Here is a 24,442-nt window from a genome sequence, read left to right as displayed (position 1 = left end):
ATAGGTGTGAGGTCTTTTTTAGGAGTGGTGGGTGAAATTCTGTGGCCTGCATTGTGCAGGAGGTCAGACTAGATGATCATAATGGTCCCTTCTGACCTAAATATCTATGAATCTATGCACAATGTATTGACTCAGTAAGTAAGAAAAACAAATATTTTGTTGTCAAATTTCTTCCTGTTATGAGTCAATATTAGACTCGTTTTATTTCAGGAAAGCCTAACCCTGGTCTATATAAAAGTTTTCTCCTAAATATACTCTGCTGACATGCTTATTCCTAGAGACCTGCTTAATTATCCAAAATGTAAAAGAAGGTGGAAGAGCTCTGTTTGAATAGTCCTGATGCTGCCTCAGCAATTTCTGCTCCTGGCACATGCTAATTCAACAGCCACTGATCATTTGGAGTTAAAGTGCAAGTAGCCAGCTGAATAGGATGCAGTTGTTCTTATTCTTGTGTTGAATATCAGGGTCAGAGGTGCGTACCAGATAACACATAGCAGATGTAGGGAGAGTAAAAAGAATGTTAACTTATGGTGACCACCTACATTTCAAGGAAATAGAAGGACTGTATGAAAAAATACAAGGAAAGGTTATTTTTAAAGGGACTGCATCATATAATATTTTTGGTACAAAAATCATGCAGAATACAAAATCCTATATTGGTATCACAGTGCAGGATCCATTAGGTGAATATTGCAGAAATATATAACATCTACCCTATACTGACTTTATGTACCATAATATGGGACATCTTTAAAACACTAGAAGCATGATCCCCCTATATTCACTACAAACTAGGGAGGAAAAGTTATGTTTCTTTTTACACTGTCCACATGTTCTATAGCAGCTTTGTCATGGAGCAGCAGAATGGCAACCCTGTAAAGGTGAGATGAAGAAAAAAGAAAATCTGATCTGAATTTGAAGGAAGATCTTCATGACAATTGTCTAGATAAATAAATGCAGACACACCATTCCACTTGAGTAGCCACAAAACAGAGATTTGACATCGGAGAAGAGAATTTTATGAACAGTTTTAGCTGCTTCATCCTGTTTTCTGACCCTGGGCTAGATCCTCAAACCTGCTCCAGCTGTGCAAAAGGCCCCTCGTTATATCCAATAGGCAGCTGAGGATTCCTCCAATAAAGGCATACAGAGTGACAAATTTATGTGGCCACTATAGCTAGCATAACTTAGAACAGTTACTTGGCTGCTCCAAGTTACTGAAGGCTGTTTCAGACCTTGGCAGCCTCACAACTGGGAGAGAAGAAAGGTTCCTCCTGATCATGTCTTGTGCCTACATTTAGATATTGCAAGAGACAGGTGTGAAGAATGTAATTATTTTAGGTATTAGCAATAAGTAAACAATCTACTGTACTTTCAGGGAACACAAAAACACTTAAACAATTTTAGATACAGCAGCCACCTAAAATTCTTGCTTTTGTTTTTCCTGCCAAGAGACATTTGTTAAATATTCTGAAATTCTATAAGGAAGATCATATAAGTTGTAAGGACAAAGAAGTCTTAAAGCACTCCTGATTATTTTGCTAGAGGATGAGAAAATGTAAATAAACCTTGATTGTAGAAACAAAGATGCCTAACTACCTCAGAACCAAATGTATTTCTACCATTCTACATGCATGTACTGTCTAAATAGGTTAAAAATAATTGTGCAAGTCACGATAAAACTTTTCTGACAAAATATGGGAAATTTTGTTGAAAATATCAATAAAAAGTTATCTAGCTCAGACTGCATAGTTTATCTGTGACACAATTACTGGATTTTTTTTTTTTTTAAGTAATGTATGTAGAAAAACCTAAAGGAAGGTTATGCGTGAAAGAACATAGGTTAAAGACTAGGTGTAAGGAGGCAAGTTCCCCTAGAGTAAAAAGCAGTGAGTAAAAATAATGATATATAGATGAATGAATGACTTGATGTCATCGACTAGTACTTGCTGTCTATTTTAGAATGAATTGTTCCATTCATTTCTATGGAAATTTTGTTCTGGTATTGAGTATGCAATTCAACTTCTTGATTTGGTCAATTAACAATATAGGCAAGTAAATATCCACAATACTCAAGTGGTATCAGACCGCTCCAATGCTGTTTGGAGGTGCTGATACCCTACTTTTAAAAGGCCTAGTTGCCTCATTTAGACAATGGATTGAAATGAAGGAAAGGAAAATTGATACTGAGGGCCCAGAAGGCCTCACAAATTCTGAGCTTCTATACAACATATATCACATCTCAAGTAACATTAAAAATCAACTCCCCTGATTCTCAGAAAGGGAGAAATATTCAAAATTATTTGCAATCTAAAGAAGTCATTCTTTCTCACAATCAAAACAATCCGCAGAAACGACTCCTAGTTTATGGCTAAAGCTTGGCTGAAACAATCTAGCAAATCATTTCTCAGAACGTGGAAGGGAATGTATCCCCCTCAGTTAACTTTTGGGCTGCTGCCACTTTCCATTTTGGCAACCAAAGGAATGTTGTGGGCACCATATAAAGGCATCTATGGCAGCCTGAGGGTTAAAGTAGACATTTCTTATCTTTGACAGATGGTTAATTCATGGTCATTATTGCTAAATTCAATTGCTTAATAATTTAGATATGACAAACATGTGTGTAGTAATGTTTGCCAGGGCACCCTTCTAGAATCCTAGGATGCAATAACCCCCTCAATGCTTTCACCACACATCCCCATGCTGAGTATGACAGATTGAAACAAATACAGCCTTTCTGGATATTTTAACTCCCTAGCATCGCTCTTGTTACATTAAAGAGTGGTTCTAGGGAGTTGTGTGTTCTGAAAAACAATGAGGAGTCTGGTGGCACCTTAAAGACTAACAGATTTATTTGGGCATAAGCTTTTGGGGGTAAAAAACCCACTTCTTCAGATGCAGATCTTTTCTTCGGGTGTTTTTTTACCCATGAAAGCTTATGCCCAAATAACTCTGTTAGTCTTTAAGGTGCCACCAGACTCCTTGTTGTTTTTGTGGATACAGACTAACACGGCTGCCCCTCTGATACTGTGTGTTCTGAGTTACTTTTGCTAGGGCTGCCTGAACTGGCTTGACTAAAAATAGCAATTTAGTCAGTAAACTTAAGAAAAGATCAAATTTTTACAATGGTCTCAACTTATCCTCTAATTTTACAGCTGCACATATTAACATTTAAGCAATCTTATTACCTAACTTGCAGACATAGAGCCTAAGCCCAAAAGGTGCTGAGTATCAGCAGCTCCTATTGAAGTGATGCTCAGTACCTCTCAAGACCAGCCCATAATCAGGGAGGCAGATGTATTAGCATTTGCACCAACAACTAATTGCACTTGTAATTTTCAGCCTGCAATTAATTGTAGTTGCAAAGATGGAGCCAATTATATAGGCAGCCTTTTAAGTATCAGGCTCTTGATGTTAAAAGAAATAACAGGCTATTCCGTGCCCACCCCATGCACCAAACCCAGTCCATTTTTTTATTTATTTATTTTGAGGGGGAACAGAACACAAATATCTGGCAAGTATTTCTTTAACAGTTCATATTTCTCTGCATTGCCTTCCTTCAGCGAATACAGGCAACAGAACATCCCTCTTCCCCACTTTGGCACCAGAAAGCACCTTACAACAGGAGACTTGATCCAAAGCCCAATGAAGTTTAAAGACTCCCATTGACTTCAAAGGGCTTGGGTCAGACCCAAAGTCAACGTACTAACATTCTAGCACAAAATACCAAGCCACAACACTGGCTGAAATCCATATAATTTATATGTTGTTGCTAGAGCTGTGCAAAAAGTTCACACAACTCCAAAAATCTGAAAACTGCTTGCTCTTTTGTTTTATTACAAATGAGGAACAGAGTCCAGGTTTGCAAAACATTTTGCCAAGGTTCACTAATTTATTGTGCTGATTTAGGCTAATTTATGGGCTTTGTATCGAAATATGCTAAATGTGTGGCTTTGACCACAAAAACCAGGTATAACTCAGTAGCTTTGGGTTTCCTTTCAAGATCTTAAGTTTATACGTTTCCTGTACTTTTTCCCTCTCTTTAACCCACACTGTGTCACTTTATGCCTCTCTCTGCAAAGCCCTGATATGTAATACTTTTAGAACGTAAGCTTTTTGGGACCGAGGTCTTGCCTTTGCTTTTTGGTTTGGTGCCTAATTACACACCATTGTCACTACAGAAAAAATTATACTAATAAAATAAAGAATGATAAAAACCAATTATAATAAAAGGGAAAAGTCACATGGTGTTTTTCCAGTGTGGCTACTAGTCCGGCTCACAATTCTGGCAAGCCAGGAAGCCCCAAGTAAATATATGAAACCTAAACCTTACTTATTAGTTTTCATTTGTTACAACCATGGGGAAAACTGAACCCAAACCCTTCGTATGTTCCGGGCTTGTGAACACATTAACCAGTTCTGACGTAAAATATTCACCATATCTACTTCAAATTAAACAAGAGCTGTGGAAATCCCTCCAAGTCACATCTCACTCTTATTGCATAGTCCACAACACACAAAATCATAATGGCTTTAAACTGTTGCCACTTGGGATCTGATCTTACAAGGTGCTGTGAAGAATTGAACACTCTCAACTCCTTCTGAAACTAATAGGAATTGAGGTACACAGCACCTTACAGGATTTTCTCAATATCTTGTGGGATTGGTCAGTAAGTGCTCTGACATCTGGAGGTTTTAAAACGACACCTCCTTTTCTCGCCCTGAACTTGAGGTTGTAACCATATGTTTGTAAAAGGTTTACAGAACACAAATAAAACCAATGGAAGCTCATCATAACAGTACACCAACATATGGTGTACTGTGCAGAGTGAAAGACAATCTAAGATGGAAGAGAATATTCTGCATTAGTTCCCTCACCTTTTGTATCCAGGTTAACACACACTTCTGGTGAGCAATCAAGTTTTTGCAGTCACAGAAGTGCAGCAGAGCGTCACGACCCATCTCGTCTCCTTCTCGACAGATAAAGCATTCTTTTGACTCTAATTAAAAAGATTAATAAAGTAAGAGAACACATCAGGTTTGCATCAATCATAGCCCATGTGGTTCTTATTATTGCAATTAAAAGTTATCTCCTCAAAATTGTTGGATGAAAGTGCCATTGTCTACAATTGAAAACACATTGAAGGGAGTTTTCCAACTTATTCTATTTTAAACAGTCAAATTTAAAGAACATTGTGGAGATAATGTGTTCAAAAGAGTCCTTAAAGGCAATCTATCAGGAAAAATACATTTCTGTCCCATGAAATCCCCTTATAAAGAATGTGCATTGTGCATCTTAGTGCTTTTTGTTTTAAAAAAGAATGAACATTTTGGGCCTAATTTTTGAAGGTGCATCAAATGCAGCCTCTGTTATTGAAGGGGTAATTTAGAGTTCAGTCCTGCAACATGCTGAGGCCTTAAACTTGCACTTACATCACTGGGAGTTAGAGTGCCCAACACTTCTTAGGAGTGCTCAGCACTTTCCATGATCGAGCCTTTACTGTGCTTAAGTTCTTGCACCCAACCAGTCAAATTTTTAGCTGGTGCAAATTGGCTCTGTTGATGTCAGCGGAGCGTGGTCATTTACATCAGCAGAGAATTTGATCCTCAGTTTTTCACATCCAAGCTTTTGCACCCACAAAAACTTGGATTTGTGGATTTGTGCCTACTGCATTTGCAAGCATAAATTAACTATTTTTTGCACATGCAAAATCTTACGTGTATAAACCTGTGCAATCCAAATGCACACAAAATTGCACCTGCTGTTTTAATTAATTTGGAAGTCTGGCTCTTTATGACTTTCTTCGAAGTATGTTACAGTTTCGAATTCTGCTGCAAAGCATAGTTTTAATGACAGGATGATTAAATAAAGAATGCTAGTATATGCTGATGGCTTTTTAAAGCTTTCTTTGTGTAAGCCAGCTTTTTTGTTTTTTAAACTGATGCTCTTGTATTTGGCAACGGATGCAATGGCTTCATGGAATTCTGCTAAAAAAATATCCAAAATGCAAGTATACTTACATACTCAGGCACTAACTTCTGAAGTAGTTTGCTTGATGCTATTTAAATAAAGATTTGAACACTGGGAAAGGAATCTCTTTTCCAGAACCAAATGGGAACGAAACAATTCTTAATATGTAATATATCACAAAGAAAAACCCCAGTGGAAATCACAGAGAAAATACTTGGATTTTTGTGAAATGGGTGATAAAAGGCCCCTGCCACCTCTATCTGCACTGAAGGCTGCTCATCATTTAGCCTTTTCTGGTTTCTGAAAAACAACTGTCCCTCACATCACATGTTGCTGCTCCATGGGCAGTGGCGGCACTGTGGATTTATGTGACAAAATGAGGATAATCAATTTCAATCTACTCAAACACCTTTTAGAAAAGTGCAACAGACATCATGATTTGTACTACAGTACTGGCATCTAAGAGGGCCACATTTTTTGCTCAGATGTAAGCACCCAACTCTCACTGACTTCCAAGGAGCCACGTTTACACATCTGAGGGCAATTTGGCATTTAAAGAACAATCATTTGTGAAAAAAAAGAAACGTGAGAGAAGTACAGAATAAGCACCTATACTCAGTGATGAGCTGCCAAAATCTGAAGAACCGGTTCCTTCAGTCACTCTGGGTCTTCGGTGGCACTTCGGCGGCAGGTACTTCACTCGCTCCAGGTCTTCGGTGGCACTTCGGCGGCAGGTACCTCACTCGCTCTGGGTCTTTGGCGGCACTGAAGTACCTGCTGCCGAAGTGCCACCGAACACCCAGAGTGAGTAAAGGACCCACCGCCGAAGTCCTGAAGCGTCACCGGGTGAGTGAAAATTAAAAAGGGATTCTCAGCCAGGGGAGCCTCCCCAGCTGGGAGCTCAGGCGGGCCGGACAGGACCGTCCTGTGGGCTGGATGCGGCCCGCGGGCCGGAGTTTGCCCACCCCTTTAACAACCGGTTCTAAACCGGCTTCAAAATTTAACAACCGGTTCGCGCGAACTGTTGCGAACCGGCTCCAGCTCACCACTGCCTATATTTACATGGCATAGGGAATGCATGGGGAAACTCAGACACTGTTAGCAAATGGAACTTTCCTTGCAATGGCCACAATGAATATGGTATTACCCACACACCTTGTCTCCACAATGAATTTAAAGAAAATGAATTTCAAAGAAAATGTAGTGAAAAGGGAAGACATGACACTTGACAGCTGATAAAAAGCCTGTTTATGTCTAATACAGAGGATCAATTATTGTGACCCATTTAATTCTGCAAGGCATCCAACACCTATAGTACTGTGCTAGGTAAGTGCTGGTCATGCAAATTAAAGCTGCCTGGGAACACATACAGTACTTTTGACTTGCACTTACAATTTTCTAAGTTCTCAAAAACTTTTAGAGATGAGGATATGTTTTACATTCCCATTGAGGCTATTTCCTTCCCTTTTCTACATTGTCTGCCACCCTTTGGAAAAGCATCTCCTCTCTGATCTCCCTGCATATTTTTGAGCTGTATATCCATATCTAGGAAGGAAAAAACTAACGCTGTACTTATTCCTGGGTGTAAATTTAAACAAGGAGTAGGAATGGGCAACCCAATTAAGAGAAAAATTCCTAAGTGGCCCAAGACTTGGCCATTGATCCTGAGGAAGAAAGGGGGAGTAAGAATTCCTTTTACACTCTGTGCAGGCCACCTGGACCCTTTTCTATCCTTAGTCCTAAGTATTATATGTAGAAACAACTATGGAATAGGTTTTCAAGAATTTATATGTAATTTTAATTGGCTCTAATTTAAAGTCTAGAGAGAGTCAAAGTTAACGTAATTTACCCCCTTACTGTGAATTTTACTCAAAATTAAAATACCTTTTAGATTCATATCTATTCATAAACATGTTCATACACACCCCAACTTGAATAAGGCACACAGAGTCTAAATGAGTGCATGGAAATCCAAATTATACATCACCCCTGAATTTGGCACCAAGTACCTAATGAAAATTTAACAAGTTAGGTGAGCATTACAATCTAAAATGCAATGACTAAAATATATATATACAAAAAATTAAGAGAAGTTATGCTGGTTCAGTTAGCATACCATGTACCTGTATCTAAATACAGATGCACACAAGGGCCGGCAATCATCAGTTTTTTTATAATTGTATAGATTTCAGCGAAGAGGGATATTGCTATATAAAGGAAGTCTCCCTCCCCTCCATTCCCCAAACAGCTTTCCAAAGACTAAAATATGCCTTTTCTTATTGCTGTTTTTAGCCAGAGCATCAATAATTAAACAGGCCATGGTCAGGGGCCCCAAAGCAAACATCACTGGGTTCTGGATGTGCTCCATGCAATCCTGCAAGATGTCTAAAGCCAGAGCTTCGGTCCTGACTAGATTGGCAATGACCCTTAGAAACAATAGGAGGAACGTTCAGATTGGATGATGCATGCTACTTCACTTTTATTTACTGGAATTGAGCCACACTACAATCTGAAGCTTCTGCTCGTTTCCTTGGTTTCTCTTAGGCACTCAGATACTACATTGCTGAGCAACACAAGAAGCTATATGAATAAATGATAAAAAAGTTTCCCAATGTCATGGCTACTAGAAGTATGCATTATGGAATTAATATGATGACATGTCTGGATATTATCGCCACACACTAAGACTAAAAAGTCCCTCATCTTTTCTTGACTTCCCACTCTTTCCCTCCTTCTTCCTAAGAGCCAGTCTGAAAATCTGGCCCTTCCTGGATTAAAAAAGATACATATATTACCATGTGTAGCTAGTGGTTTGGATGTAAATGAACAGATGTAGATGGGTTATATAGCTTCCAGCCCAGAATGCCATTATGTATTTTGAAACTGTAGCGGGGTGTATATGCAGTACGTTTAGTGATACTGTCTCACATTCTCAACCATCCACACATTTTATTTGTCAAATGGAGACATATGGCATATAAAAGATTCGTTTGGGTTAGGGGTAGATTTTTCCAATATTACCATGGAATATAAAAAGAAAATTGCTAGAAACCATTTGGTCACAGATCAGTGTTGCCATTATTTGTGCAGCTGGAAAAATGGATGTCGCTATATTCTTCCTGTGCTTACCAAAGATCTAGCCAGCAAATAACAGAAAAGCACATGCACACTTACTGCCACATCTCACTAAGTATGAATCCCCACCCTCCACACCAAGAAGGTAATTGGAAGGAAATTGTTGCAACACACTTTCCAATGACTTGCCTGTAAGAAAAAACGACCTCAACTGTTTATGCCAAATCATTGGCACAGCCAATAGTCCAGTGGAGTTCAGTCTAGACACAGGAACTGCTAACACAATATGTTCTTGCCTAAGTATAATTTCATTAGTTACCAAGTGAAAAAGGAATGAGGGTGTTTCAAGACATTTATCAGAGTGGTAGCCATGTTAGCCTGTATCAGCAAAAACAACAAGGAGTCCTTGTGGCGGCTTAGAGACTAACACATTTATTTGGGCATAAACTTTCGTGGGTTAGAACCCGTGTTCTAGCCTATGAAAGCTTATGCTCAAATAAATGTGTTAGTCTCTAAGGTGCCACAAGGACTCCTCGTTGTTTTTTCAAGGCATTTAGTATATAATATTATCCATGTGTGTATATTATTTATTAAGCACCTGGATTACACCTGTCACACAAGACAAATAAAGACAGCCCCCACTAATAATGTATTCCATGTATTACACACACATACAGAACACTATTTGTTAAGCACGGTTATTGCACGGTACAAGACAATTCCTGCTAATAGCATTCTCTGTATGTTTGTGTACATATACAGAACAAGACAAATACAGTTACAATCTAAGAAACAGGCAAAAAATCAGACAAACACACACTGGGAGATGCAGCGGATAGCAATAACTTAGAACATTAGTTATTATTAGTATTAATAGTTATGGAGTGGGAATGGTATAAAGTTGATGGGATTTAGTTAGTGCTTTTGAGCCACACAGAAGTGGGTTTCTCATAAATATCATAAAAACTACATTGCAGCAGCACTGAAGGGGTACCGCTTCCAAAGTGCTATGCAAGGTTTTATAGCCACGTCACTCCTAATGGGCTGGATACTCAGCTCATGAAAGTCAGCAGCGTTCTGTTTACTTTAATGGTTCAACACTGATTTACGCCAGCTGAGAATATGGCCCAATGACTCTAATGGGACACATGTGGCTAAAGCCTTCACAGAACAATTTAATGATATATAAAATGAACTGACAAGCCAAGAAATTCAGAATTAAGGCTGCTATTCCATCCATATTTCTCCCCATGGCGCATTGCTGTAGTGGTCTTGATATCATACAAGCTGAACACTGAAATAAAGTCAAGTCCTTACTCAGGAAAACTTCCCACTGACACCAGGGAAACCCCTACTGATTTCAAAAAGTTTGTCTGAGTGAGGAATGTAGGCCTGGGTCTAGTAATCAGCCTGACACCATAATTTATTGACTTTTGCCAATTTAAATTGGATCCCCGATTATAGTTCTCAACCTGCAATGGCTCCAGTTTAGGTCATGGGCTGAAATTAGATGAGGATCTAAACTGCAAAGTTTGGCTCTAGATGCAAAATTCCCTAAATGTGAGGGTGTTGATGGTAAATAGGAGACTAAGGATTTTGAAGTGATGTAAATTCCCTTTTATGTATCTAAACCTACAGAGCCAGATCCTCAGCTAGCATAAATTGATGTAGCTCCTCTGACATCAGTGGAGCGACGCAGATTTACACCAGTTGAGGATCTGGCCTATTATGGTCTACAGTCTCCACTGAATAATTTAACAATTCTAATACTAATAAGGTGAGGTATTAGGGTCCAACTGAAATCACATTAAAGGCGGTGGAAAGGCTGTCACTGAACTGGACCCCAGAGGTGAAAAAATTACTAGTATGTGTAAAGAGAGAAAAATTTGGGTCTCAAATGAATGCTATCCTTCATAATGGAAAATCACCTTGTGATGGGGTGGACTAGGCCCAAAGGTCCCCTGCTGGAGGCCTCAGGGTTCTGTCACACCCATCCCAGGAAAGGAGTGAAGAAGAGGTCTCCCAAGTGGCCTAGAGTGGTTGCGAGGAAGCAACCAATCAGAGGGGCTGCTGGAACAGCCAACTGGGGGGCAGGAGGGCCATATAAAGGGAGCTGCAGTACAGAGCAGCAGTTAGTTTGTGCTTGGAGCTGGAGAAAAAAGGACTGTGTACTTGGCTGGAAGAGAAGCAGGGCCACAGACAGCTCAGTGTGGGCAGGGACTGGGGGAGTGAGAGGCTCCTAGCTGGCTGCTAGGACTGAGCCAAAACCAGTTTGCTAGCAGGAACCAGGGGAGCAATGAAGGAGCTCCTGGCTGGCTACTGCGACTTAGTGGGGACTGAGTCCAGGAAGGGCCGCAGGAATAGCGTGTCTTCAGGGAGGAAGCTCTGGGGATTCGGCTGTATACCAGGGCTAGGACTACTTAAAGACAGAGCCCAGGGAGGACTAGAGATACCACCAGAGGGGTACTGAGATGGGCCCTGATGGATGGTATACCCGGAAGGGGTCTGTTCTGGTTCACATGCAGACAGTGTGAGAGACTTGGCAGGAGGACTCAGCTGCTGAAAAAACTGCCTGAGAACCTCTGAAAGGGATCACCAGACCTGAAAGGACACAAACATCCAACCAGAGGGGATGCTTGCAAAAGGTGGGTGCCAACTCCACTGCATACCTTTAATACTATTGTTACTTTGTTCTTTGTATTTAAATTCCTTTCGTACTCAGTGAAATTCAGACACAGATGAGAACTGTACCTTCATCTTTACTTTGTGGCATCTCTATTTCATTATTCCAAACCCAGCAACTTAATATCCCACCAGCCCCCTACTGTGCATCTGTCCTCTAGACCTTAAGTACCTGTTCTCCCAAGCTCTACTAAGCCCAAATGAGTTTGTGCATGTACATTCTATTATCTACATGAACAAAAAAACAGAATCTAATGCCTGCACATGTAGATAACCATGCTCAAAAACAGTCTACAAGTCTGTGTGCAAAATTGTTCATGCACAAACAGAAGCTCTGTGAAGGGCCCTTTGTCCCTCAAAGTTAAGGCTTGGGAGAAGAAGTTCCCAGGGCTTGGAGTAGGTACAATTTTCTTGTAGGTGTGATTTCTTTAACCTCCGAACAAACCTGCGGAGGTTGGGTCACTCTTGCATTTGGATCCTTCAGGATTCCCTTGGCCTTATTTAAAACAGGAGCATATTTGCAGTCTGAACAGTAGAATGTACAGAAAGGGAAACCCCACTTTACTAGTATAGAATATCCACAGTATCTGAAAGACAATGGTAGCATATCAGGTCACAGATGCTTGCAAGAAAATTTACCACTTATCCACCCAAGCTGACCCTCCAAGGACCATTAATGTACCTCAACGTGCCAACACAGATTTATAAAAATACAGCCTTAATGTGTGTGTGTGTAGGTAGAGTAAGATTTTTTTTCTTTTAAAACACTGTAAACCACAACATTTAAATCTTCATCCAGCCAAAAAATAGGTAAAATGAGGTAACAGAATTTTTGTCTATTACAAAGCCAGAAACATTCTTGCAGGGCTGACAACTTCTTATGTACCAAGTTTCAACCTGAGGTTGAACTGACAGCCATTAAAAACCTCTCATGAAGAGGGTTTAAAATGGAAGCACTTATGTACTATTAGAAAAGCATGACTGGTATCCTGGATATTTTATATGTATATTAGACTATATCTATTTATTAGTATGCTCTTTCACATGTATCACTAAGAACTGAATTTAGATCAGTATCTGTGTGTGTTGTACATATTTTATACACACACATACTATATTGACTTCTATCACATATTGCATGAATCAATCCCTTAACAGTTTATGATTTATGCAGCTTGCCAGTAAAGAAGTAGGCCATGCCAGCCTTGAAAGCACTTTAGCTTGGTTGTTTTTAGTCATGAAGGACATGTTGTCCTGTAATTATTCTGTCATTTCTTAAAAGGTGAAATCCTTAACAGGTTCGTGCTTTGTGTTGCTATGTGTATGTGTGAGTTTCTGTCTGAACATGTCTTACAGAGCTGGAATCATCATTCCAAGTTACTTTACAAGGAACTACATAGAACTGGACAGCTTAAAATGTGTTAAATATCCTTGTAGTTTACTTGGATTATTTTGGGGGGGAGCTGGGGAGGAATAGCATAGGGCAGAGTCAAGGAAATCCTTAATACATTCCAATTACAGGCCTGATTCACAAAATACACAACTGCATAAAATGTCACTTTCTGTTTTGATCCTGTCAGTAACATAATGTAATGTGTTTTCATGTACCACTTAACTTGAGTATCTGCAAAATGTGCAACTTTAAACAATTATGCAAATTTTAAAGTAATGCATTGAGAGAGAAACTAAAAGGAGATTCTGGCATTAATCAGTGATTCCAGGCTCTACTTGCAACAGTTCAGTAAAATATAGGCTAACCTTAGTGCTAGTGGCTGAGAGGCAAGGCTTTTCTTCTGCCTCAAATTAACTGGAGTTTTAGCTTATTCAAGAAAAATGTAAATGCTATGGGAATACAAAGCTCCTTTTTCTGTACAAAAATCTGCCATCCATTTTAAAGGACTAGCGCCGTGAAACATCACAGGATATTTCTTAGATAAGTCAGAATGAATATTTAGTGAGTTTTAACGTCAACTCCTAGAATGATATACAAATCACATGAATTATGGGAGTATTATAAGAGATACTTTTTACAAGTCCTGCTGTGCCCAAGTATTGCCTGTATATCAGATAAAAGAAAAGGAGTTCTTGTGGCACCTTAGAGACTAACCAATTTATTTGAGCATAAGCTTTCGTGAGCTACAGCTCACTTCATCGGATGCATACTGTGGAAAATACAGAAGATGTTTTTATACACACAAACCATGAAAAAAATGGGTGTTTATCACTACAAAAGGTTTTCTCTCCCCCCACCCTACTCTCTTGCTGGTGGGGGGAGAGAAAACCTTTTGTAGTGATAAACACCCATTTTTTTCATGGTTTGTGTGTATAAAAACATCTTCTGTATTTTCCACAGTATGCATCCGATGAAGTGAGCTGTAGCTCACGAAAGCTTATGCTCAAATAAATTGGTTAGTCTCTAAGGTGCCACAAGAACTCCTTTTCTTTTTGTGAATACAGACTAACACAGCTGTTACTCTGAAACCTATATCAGATAAGCGTATGAAGCTAATACAGTAGTTCATTGGGTATCTGGGTACAGTAAACTGGTTTGGATAAAAGTAGAATAGCACAATTTGGATCAAAACTAAAACAGGACAAAACTTGAACCTTTGATATTTTCAAAAAATGTAGTAAAATTATTTTTTAAATAAAGATGGGTTGGAAAGATAATGTGGGTCAGAGCACTCCAAATTTTAGGAAAGATCAGACATTGATCCCAACTTTGTGGCTCAGGTCCATTTCTACTGGTTAAAAATATTTTGTGTAACTCCTTGCTTTTTTACTGCTAAGAGGGGAAGGAACCACAACAGAGCCATTCTCATCATGAATTGACCAAAAATTCCGCCCACCCACCTCAATGGGTGGGGGAATGTGAAGGGGGTGCAGAGCATGGACCATCTAGAGTCTAAACTAGGCATGGGAATCCAGCCTTGCAGGTGCTGAAGGTCTAGCTAATTGCCTGCTTGGGGGACAAAGGAATTTTTTCTGCCATACAGCCAATTGGCAGAGGCCTGGGAAGACTTTTCACCTTCTTTGCAGCACATTTGAGCCATAGTAGGTTAAGCAGAAATGTGCTTAATAAATACCTAAGTTACTTGGCTGCCATGATAATTTGTCACAACTTGCAGCCAGTTTCCAGTGCAGTTAAAAGGATAAAATGAAGGGCTTGCTGACACAAAAGGCCAGTGATTTTGCTGATGGGCTCCTGGGAAAGGCTGAGACCTTGTGGCCCTCACAGCATGAGGTCCCCACACTTCTGCATCCTCTGTTTCCCTTGTAGAAAGCATGCAATGGTAGGACTCTTGAGTGAGCTGAGTTGAGCCATGCAAAGTTACAGATGATATGGTAGGAGCCCTATAAACCCCACATTGGAACCACTTAATGCCTTGTATAGGAGAGTATGGGTGATGGGCATGTAGTACCTGTTCCCTGAGTTTAGGTTTACTAAAAGTTGTGGCCTGGTACATGAATGGATTTTATGCATCTCTCAATCCTCATTTTGCCGCCATGTTCAGATCAATGAGGAAATGATGCATTTCTCACAAGAGAGCCTGATCCTGAAGCTTTCTAGCCCATTCTCCAGACTAATGGGGTTGAGATAATATCCAAACTTTTGGATGCTTATCTGAACTGAACTGACCTCTGTATCTTTTGAGGTTTCCCAGTTTCTGGCTTCAATACATAAGCACAATGAGCACTTAACCAGAGAGTGTCAGCTGTTCACTTTGAATTTCCCAGCTTTAGTTGGCTTAGGTCAGACCCTCAGTGTCACTTAAACAATGTTTTGGTGTTATATTTTAATTTTGAAAGGATTATCAGGGAAACCTACCCTTTCCGTTAATTCTCTTTGAAAATTGGCAAGAGTTTTAGAAGGATCTACTAATATCCTCACCAGGACTAATAAAATACCTAGAATAAAATGTGTAATACAGATGAAAAACATTTTAAAAATTGGTGGAGGTAGGAAAATACAAAGATTTTTTTCAATCTGAAACTACAACTGCCATAGTAAATTACTTGGAATGCAGTGCAACATGATGAAATACCATAAACTATGGTGAGATTCTGTGTGTGTCAGTAGTCCATTCCATGTAGTTTATGGATAAGATAGCCATTTATTTTTCTCTTTATGGAGCTAACGATTACATACCATTGAAAATTTTTGACTGCTATTTGCTGATTACAACACTTGCAACAAAAAATAAAATAAAATCCTATTGTCTTTAGCAGTAAGTAGTATTGTACCCAAGAAAGACCTCATAGATCAATAAAATCACGCTTCTTCAGCTACTCCTTACTAACACATGCATGGCACTAGTAAGCTAGCGCAGCAAGGCATTTTGCTAAAGTTACATGTGGAAGTCACTGTGGAAACAAGATTGAGATAGGATGTAACAAGTGCATCGCTTCATACACACAGGTCTTCAAACATAAAAATCTGGCAAAGCTCAAGAAGCAAAACAGGAGGTAAGACAGTTCTCATATGCTGCTGCTCTTAATGCTCTTAAAGTATGTTGGATAATTAGGTAAGTCAATTCGTCCAAACTGGGTGTGAGGTTTTGTTTTAAGCCCTGGTATGGAATGTGCTGTTATGTGTGTCTCATTTACTATGCTATTCTGAGGTCTAAAGCAAGGGTTTCTGCACCAGATAACATACCTAACTGCACAAAGTGACCAGCTACATTTCCTTTGAAAGCTATGTCAAAATCTCTGCAGTCTCGGGGAGGAAAGTACCTCATTCCCTTTGCATTAGTCACCCAACCAGAGATTAACCTAATGAGCTTTTTTTCTACAGGCTTGGCTGGCACACCTAGGATTTGCATTACATACCTGTGATTTCTCAACATTTAGCCCAGAGTGTGTACATTTAAAGGCAGACTGCTATCATCTTTCCAGAAACTATTAACTTCAACTTTACTGTAATAAGTTACTGAGTTAAAAAATGAGGCCAGCCAAGGGGTGCTTTCTGGGACTTGGTAGGAAGCTGACACACGACTAAGTAGGGTAAAAACATATGTGCGTGCGCACACATACGAACACACAGGAAACTGGTATGTGTCAAAGAAAGGGCAGCATGCTGAAAAAAATGGATAGTACTTTTTTTTCCCCCCTTATTGCGTCTTCCTTCCATTATCTTCCCTGTTACTGATTTCAAGCAAGCACTGGCATCCATTTGATGTCAGTAGATTGTTTGCAGACTCCATGACAGAGTTTCTAGCTTCCTCCCAGCTGCATCCTGCCCTATCAGTATGCAAACAGCCTTCTCTCTTCTACCTCCACCCACTCCCATGAACAAAGACTGAGTGTCAATTCATAGAGAAACCATAAACCCTACAACTTTAATTACTGTAATAATTGTTTTTATTTGCTTTGCTTCACCAAAGAGACTTAATCCCAAATTCTACATGCCCGTGCAATTTTTATTAAATAATCATACTAAATTCTAATGGACTGATACTCACTAAACCCCCAAACCACCATAACTAAAATCTCCCCCCTTCAAAACAGTTTACTTCAGTTGGCCTGCCTCATCAGAAAAAGCCAGGGAAATAAATAGGCCATGCATTGAGCCCATAAGGTCAACAAGTCTGGACTCTCCTGATCCCAGGGACAGGAGTGTAATTTCCAGATTCAAGGACCGCTCTCTGATAATGCCCAATTACAAATCTTCCTGCTACATATGCATCTAAATTCTTACATAGTGCCTATCACTATAGTGTCCGAGTGCCTTCCACAAGTAAAAGGGTCAACACTAATATGTGTCTCACCCTTCTCTGCTGACAAGAAGTAGCCTTGGTTTTGGGTTTGATAGTGATCTAAGTGAGGGTGCTTCTACAGGAAAGCATGGCTGAAAAGATGGGTTTTACATTTAGCTCTGTAGGAGGACTTTGCTGAGAACTTTTGCCTGATAATGCCCTGTTACAAGCCCTATCCCAGTTAAATTGGTAGCTTGCTGCACCTCAGCTGATATCAGTTGTTGTGAAATCACATATGGAGAGGCAGTCAGGACCAAAGCCACCTACAGTGTAAGGTTAAAAACAACACTTTACACTTCCCCTACAAACAAAATGGAAACCAATACAGATCACAGTGTAATGTGCTCAATGCTGGACAATGTGAATGCAGGCAGCCCTGTTGAGCACCAGCTGATATTCTTGAGTAATCTCAGGGTGTATCCCAGTAATCTGTAAAATGAGCACATGATGACAAAATATACAGCACAGCCCCGATTTACAATAAGTAAAGTAGCAGGCTTTTATGTTTCATTGTGACAGATCACTGCTGTCACTCCCTAAAGGATTGATCTTGCAGTCTATACAGGGTTCTGTCTGCCTTAACCATGCTTAAGGTACTTATCTTGGTATACAAGTGCCCACATCAGTTTTCCCTGGATGTGGACTGCAGAATGGGCCATGAGGTACTGACCATGATAGGAACATAGAGGGCAGGGAATTTTTTCCATGGGTAAGGCGAGCACCTGGGAACCAGGCTGCTGCACCATTGGATCAAGGTTGCCAGTTTTGGTTGGGTGTATTCCTGGAGGAATTTTATCACATGACAAACTTTAGTTAAAGATTAATCTTTAATTCCTGGAGTCTCCAGGAATTAAATCCTGGAGGGCTGGTAACCCTAGGGGGCAAGGAGGAGAGATGGTCCTAGATTATGATACCAGTGGTGGAGAGTACGTCCCACTAAGAAGCACAAAGCTTGAACGGCAGCCCACTTTCCCTGCCTACACAAGCTAAGGGAGAAACAGTCTATTTCCCTAAGAGTCAAATTACACCAACAGCTTCATGGCTTCATCACTGGAGCAAGGGGTAAGAGCAGTCCAGCCAGGGCCACAGCCTGCTCTCCTCAACCCCGACGAAGGGCACTGATACCAGCAGAGCATGAAATCCCCAGAAGCACCTCTTCCTCCTACTTTTACAGTCTCTGGGCACATAAGGCATGGCTGAAAACTGACACTGACTGTTTACTGCTGGACACCTATCACCATCTCCCTATGCGGGAGGGCTAAGAAGACACTGCCAGTTCCACATGAAGCCAGTCAGCGTCCCCATTCTGCCACTTCCTATGGACAAGCTTGGATTGAGAGACATTGGCAGCTGTCTGTTCTTGCAGGCCTTGCTTTTAAAAAACAAAACAAAACCACCACCACAGCTTTTCTGCTATACCATTTAGCAATGGGTGAGACTGCAAATGTGTATCTGTCTAGTAATAAAGCAATTAGTTATAAATGTGGAAGAAACTATGAGGTATAAGGAAGCAACATGTTTCCACCTATGTCATTTTACCAGGATCCTATGCTTGTTTAACATGCACAGATAGCTAAAATAGCTAAATAAAAAAAATTATTACTGATGCTTACAAATAAAAGATCAACTGGGATCAAGATAAGTACAGTACATATGATATACATAAGTCTGGAATGGGGGTGCAGTATGAGAGGCTGTTGGGGTGCAGGTATAAGTACAGTATATAGAGTACATCAAAAATGCCAGTTAGATCTAGCTACCTAAATTATGCCCTTTCATATCCAGATGCCAGTAATAAAACAAGAAACAAATCTTTAAGACACCTTCTACTTTTTAAATCAATTTTCTTCCAAATCAAGTTCATGTTGCTGTACATCATTTTCTGTAGGACTGTGGAAATAAAAACTTTATAGTGGTGACTACTGGTGCCATTTTAGGGCTCCATTCTCCACCACATGAGAATAACCTACAAAGGGGAAGAAGAAATTTGCCAAGTTTCATAAAGAATTCTTCCATTTGGGGCAGTATTTGAAAGACAAAGATCTAACCCCCAGGACTTGCAGATATCATGGGATCCACAAGAATCTCAGTATGTACCAGAGATACAGGACCATCTACATGGAGAGCCTATGCCTCTGCACTGGATCCAATAGCCCTTACCATTTTTTCTGAATACCTACATTGGATAGGGTGCCCAGATAGCAAGTGTGAAAAATCAGGATGGGGTGGAGGGTAATAGGTACCCGTGTAAGAAAAAGCTCCAAAAATGTGGACTGCCCCTATAAAATCAGGACATCTGTCATCCTAACATTGGAACCATACTGCAAGCAACTCATCAACCTCAGCTACCTGTGGGACCTGCTAAAAGAGGTGTTCCATATTACCAAGTGACAAGATAGAGTGGGTTAACTTCCAAGGGTTTTTACCATTAGATTTGGAACGTAGAATCTAGAGGAGCCCAGCCCCTGTCATGCACCTTCCAACTGCAGAGAGACAGAATCCTGTACGTCTACCACTGAGATGCTGCTGCAGTGTTGGTTAGAAGTCAGGATTGTACCTCCAAAGGCACATCCTCATCCTGAAGACCCCAGGGGAATATGATGCCAATAGGGGGTCTAAGGTTTCCACAGTATTTTATTTCACTACAACAATGCAGGAGATGCATAATCACTGGAAAATTGGTAAGTATATTTTATTCATGTTACAGTTACTCTATCTTCTAATGGCTTGGATCACTACTTCTATTGCTTTCTGTATAGAATCATTCCTTAGTGCCACCCCCTGCCCTGCCTCCAGCCAGCCCCTGCCTCCAGTCGCCTCCAGCCACCCCCTGCACCCCTGCCCGCAGCCAGCCCCTGCCTCCAGCCACCCCCTGCACCCCTGCCCGCAGCCAGCCCCTGCTGCACCCACCACCCTACCCGTACCAGCCCATCTCCAGCCACCCCTGCACCCCTGCCCGCAGCCAGCCCCTGCCTCCAACCACCCCCTGAACCACCCTGCCTCCAGCCACCCCTGCACCCCCTGCCCACAGCCAGCCCCTGCCACATCTCCTGCCCTGCCCACACCAGCCCGTCTCCAGCCAACCCCGCACCCCTGCCTGCAGCCAGACCCTGCCTCCAGCCACCCCTGCACCCCCTGCCTGCAGCCAGCCCATGCCACACCCCTGCCCTTCCCGCACTAGCCTGTCTCCAGCCACCCCCTGCATCACCTGCCCGCACCCCCTGCCCTGTCTCCAGCCACCCCTGCACCTCCTGCCCGCAGTCAGCCCCTGCCGCAGCCCCTGCCCTGTATCCAGCAACTCCTGCCGCACCCCCTGCCCTGCCCACACCAGCCCGACTCCAGCCACCTCTACCCGCAGCCAGCCCCTGCTGCACCCCTGCCCTGCCTGCAGCCAGCCCCTGCCTCCAGCCACCCCCGCACCCCTGCCTGCAGCCAGCCCCTGCCGCACACACCACCTGCCCTGCCCGCACCAGCCCGTCTCCAGCCACCCCTGCACCCCATGCCCTGCCCGCAGCCCCATGCCCTGCCCGCAGCCCCTGCCCTGCCCGCAGCCAGCCCGTCTCCAGCAACCCTGCACCCCCTGCCCTGCCCGCACCAGCCCCTGCCGCATGCACCCCCTGCCCTGCCCGCACCAGCCTGTCTCCAGCCACCCCTGCACCCCCTGCCCACACCAGCCCCTGCCACACCCCCTGCCCTGCCTGGAACCAGCCCTGTACCCCCTGCCTCCAGCTAGCCCTGCCCCATGCCCGTCTGCTGCTGGCCCCACATTCCCTGGTGCCCTGCAGTTCCCAGGGCAGTAACCTTGCACATCTGCTTCAATGAGGGGGGCACGGAGCAGCTGGGACCCACACATGTGCACACCCTAGGGTGACCAGACAGCAAGTGTGAAAAATCAGGACAGGGGGTGGGGAAGTAATAGGAGCCTATATAAGAAAAAGACCCCAAAATCAGGACTGTCCTTATAAAATCGGGACATCTGGTCACCCTAGCACACCCCCAGAGAGTGGCAGGGACCCACAAATGTGAAACGGAGCTCATTTCTAGTTCAGGCCCATCTTTTTAAAAAAGAACTTTAGGCAGAGTTAACATACATCCGTATTTTCCCAGACAGGTCAGGCTTTTTGGTTCTTAAATCGCCATCTGGGAAAATATGGACATATGGTAACGCTGTTGGTACAAAAAATACATCCCTTAAATTAGAACTTTTTATAGGGAACCGGTTGTTAAGATTTTGGTAGCTCATCACTGCCCATATCTACTTTAGCAACACCATCATAGGACCCAGCCAACCATCAGAGGCTCATTTACTGCACATCTACTAATGTGATATGCCAACATGTGCCAGCAATGTCCTTCTGCCATGTACATTGTCCAAACTGGACAGTCCCTACGTAAAAGAATAAATGGACACAAATCGGACATCAGGAATGGTAACATACAAAAGCCAGTAGAACACTTCAATCTTCCTGGACATTCTATAACAGATTTAAAAGTAGCCATCCTTCAACAAAAAAACTTCAAACACAGACTTCAAAGAGAAACTGCAGAGCTACAATTCATTTGCAAACTTAACACCATCAATTTGGGCTTGAATAGGGACTAGGAGTGGCTGGCTCACTACAAAAGCACATTTTCCCTCTCTTGGTATTGACACCTCCTCATCAATTATTGGGAGTGGACAACATCCACCCTGACTAAATTGGCCTTCAACATTGGTTCTCCATTTGTAAGGTAAATCCATTCTCTTCATGTGCCAATATATATTTATGTCTGTATCTGTAATTTTCACTCCATGCATCTAAAGAAGTGGGTTTTTTACTCACGAAAGCTTAGGCCCACATAAATCTGTTTAGTCTTTAAGGTGACACTGGAGTCCTGGTTGTTTTTGTGAATACAGACTAATATGGCTACAAGAACATAAGAATGGCCAGATTGGCTCAGACCAAAGGTCCATCCAGCCCAGTATCCTGTCTACCGACAGTGGCCAATGCCAGGTGCCCCAGAGGTAGTGAACCTAACAGGTAATGATCTAGTGATCTTTCTCCTGCCATCCATCTCCACCCTCTGACAAACAGAGGCTAGGAACACCATTCCTTATCCATCCTGGCTAATAGCCAGTAATGAACTTAACCTCCATGAATTTATCCAGTTCTCTTTTAAACCCTATTATAATCCTAGCCTTCACAACCTCCTCAGGCAAGGAGTTCCACAGGTTGATTGTGCGCTGAGTGAAGAAGAAATTCCTTTTATTTGTTTTAAACCTGCTACCCATTAATTTAATTTGGTGACCCCTAGTTCTTATATTATGGGAACAAGTAAATAACTTTTCCTTATTCACTTTCTCCACACCACCCATGGTTTTATATACCCCTATCATATCCCCCCTTAGTTTCCTCTTTTCCAAGCTGAAAAGTCCTAGCCTCTTTAATCTCTCCTCATATGGGACCCGTTCCAAACCCCTAATAATTTTAGTTGCCCTTTTCTGAAACTTTTCTAATGCCAGTATATCTCTTTTGAGATGAGAGGACCACATCTGTACACAGTATTCAAGATGTGGGCATACCATGGATTTATATAAGGGCAATAAGATATTCTCCATTTTATTATCTATCCATCCCTTTTTTAATGATTCCTAACATCCTGTTTGCTTTTTTGACTGCCGCTGCACACTGCGTAGACATCTTTAGAGAACTATCCATGATGACTCCAAGATCTTTCTCCTGATTAGTTGTAGCTAAATTAGCCCCCATCATATTGTATGTATAGTTGGGGTTATTTTTTCCAATGTGCATTACTTTACATTTATCCACATTGAATTTCATTTGCCATTTTGTTGCCCAATCACTTAGTTTTGTGAGATCTTTTTGAAGTTCTTCACAGTCTGCTTTGGTCTTAACTGTCTTGAGCAGTTTAGTATCGTCTGCAAACTTTGCCACCTCACTGCTTACCCCTTTCTCCAGATCATTTATGAATAGGTTCAATAGGATTGGTCCTAGGACTGACCCTTGGGGAACACTAGTTACCCCTCTCCATTCTGAGAATTTACCATTTATTCCTTCCCTTTGTTCCCTGTCTTTTAACCAGTTCTTAGTCCATGAAAGGATCTTCTCTCTTATCCCATGACAACTTAATTTACATAAGAGCCTTTGGTGAGGGACCTTGTCAAAGGCTTTCTGGAAATCTAAGTACACTATGTCCACTGGATCCCCCTTGTCCACATGTTTGTTGACCCCGTCAAAGAACTCTAATAGATTAGTAAGATATGAGCTCCCTTTACAGAAACCATGTTGACTTTTGCGCAACAATTTATGTTCTTCTATGTGTCTGACAATTTTATTCTTTACTATTGTTTCAACTAATTTGCCCAGTACTGACGTTAGACTTACCAGTCTGTGATTACCAGGATCACCTCTAAAGCCCTTCTTAAATATTGGCGTTACATTAGCTATCTTCCAGTCATTGGGTACAGTAGCTAATTTAAAGGACAGGTTACAAACTATAGCTAATAGTTCCACAATTTCACATTTGAGTTTCTTCAGAACTCTTGAGTGAATGCCATCGGGTTCTGGTGACTTGTTACTGTTAAGTTTCTCAATTAATTCCAAAACCTCCTCTAGTGACACTTCAATCTGTGACAATTTCTCAGATTTGTCACCTACAAGAGATGACTCAGGTTTGGGAATCTCCCTAACATCCTCAGCTGTGAAGACAGAAGCAAAGAATTCATTTAGTTTCTCCACGATGACTTTATCGTCTTTAAGTGCTCCTTTTATATCTTGATCGTCCAGGGGCCCCACTGGTTGTTTAGCAGGCTTCCTGCTTCTGATGTACTTAAAAAACATTTTGTTATTACCTTTTGAGTTTTTGGCTAGCTGTTCTTCAAACTCCTTTCTGACTTATTACATTTTTACATTTAATTTGGCAGTGTTTATGCTCCTTTCTATTTACCTCACTAGGA

At 41.5% G+C, this 24,442-nt stretch overlaps 1 protein-coding gene across 3 annotated transcripts in view; it reads right to left on the bottom strand.

Annotated features, from left to right (window-relative positions):
• The window catches only part of LOC140916102 (uncharacterized), a 219,126-nt gene that overhangs the window by 184,505 nt on the left and 10,179 nt on the right, over positions 1-24,442 (bottom strand). For all 3 annotated transcript variants that reach the window (XM_073357154.1, XM_073357152.1, XM_073357153.1), the window contains one exon: positions 4,879-5,000. In XM_073357154.1, coding sequence (XP_073213255.1) covers positions 4,879-5,000 — 122 coding nt within the window. The remainder of the gene's footprint in view (positions 1-4,878; positions 5,001-24,442) is intronic.

The sequence above is a fragment of the Lepidochelys kempii genome, chromosome 8 (genome assembly GCF_965140265.1).
Source record: "Lepidochelys kempii isolate rLepKem1 chromosome 8, rLepKem1.hap2, whole genome shotgun sequence".
Classification (NCBI taxonomy): Eukaryota; Metazoa; Chordata; order Testudines; family Cheloniidae; genus Lepidochelys; species Lepidochelys kempii.
This window is presented reverse-complemented; position numbering and strand designations above follow the sequence as displayed.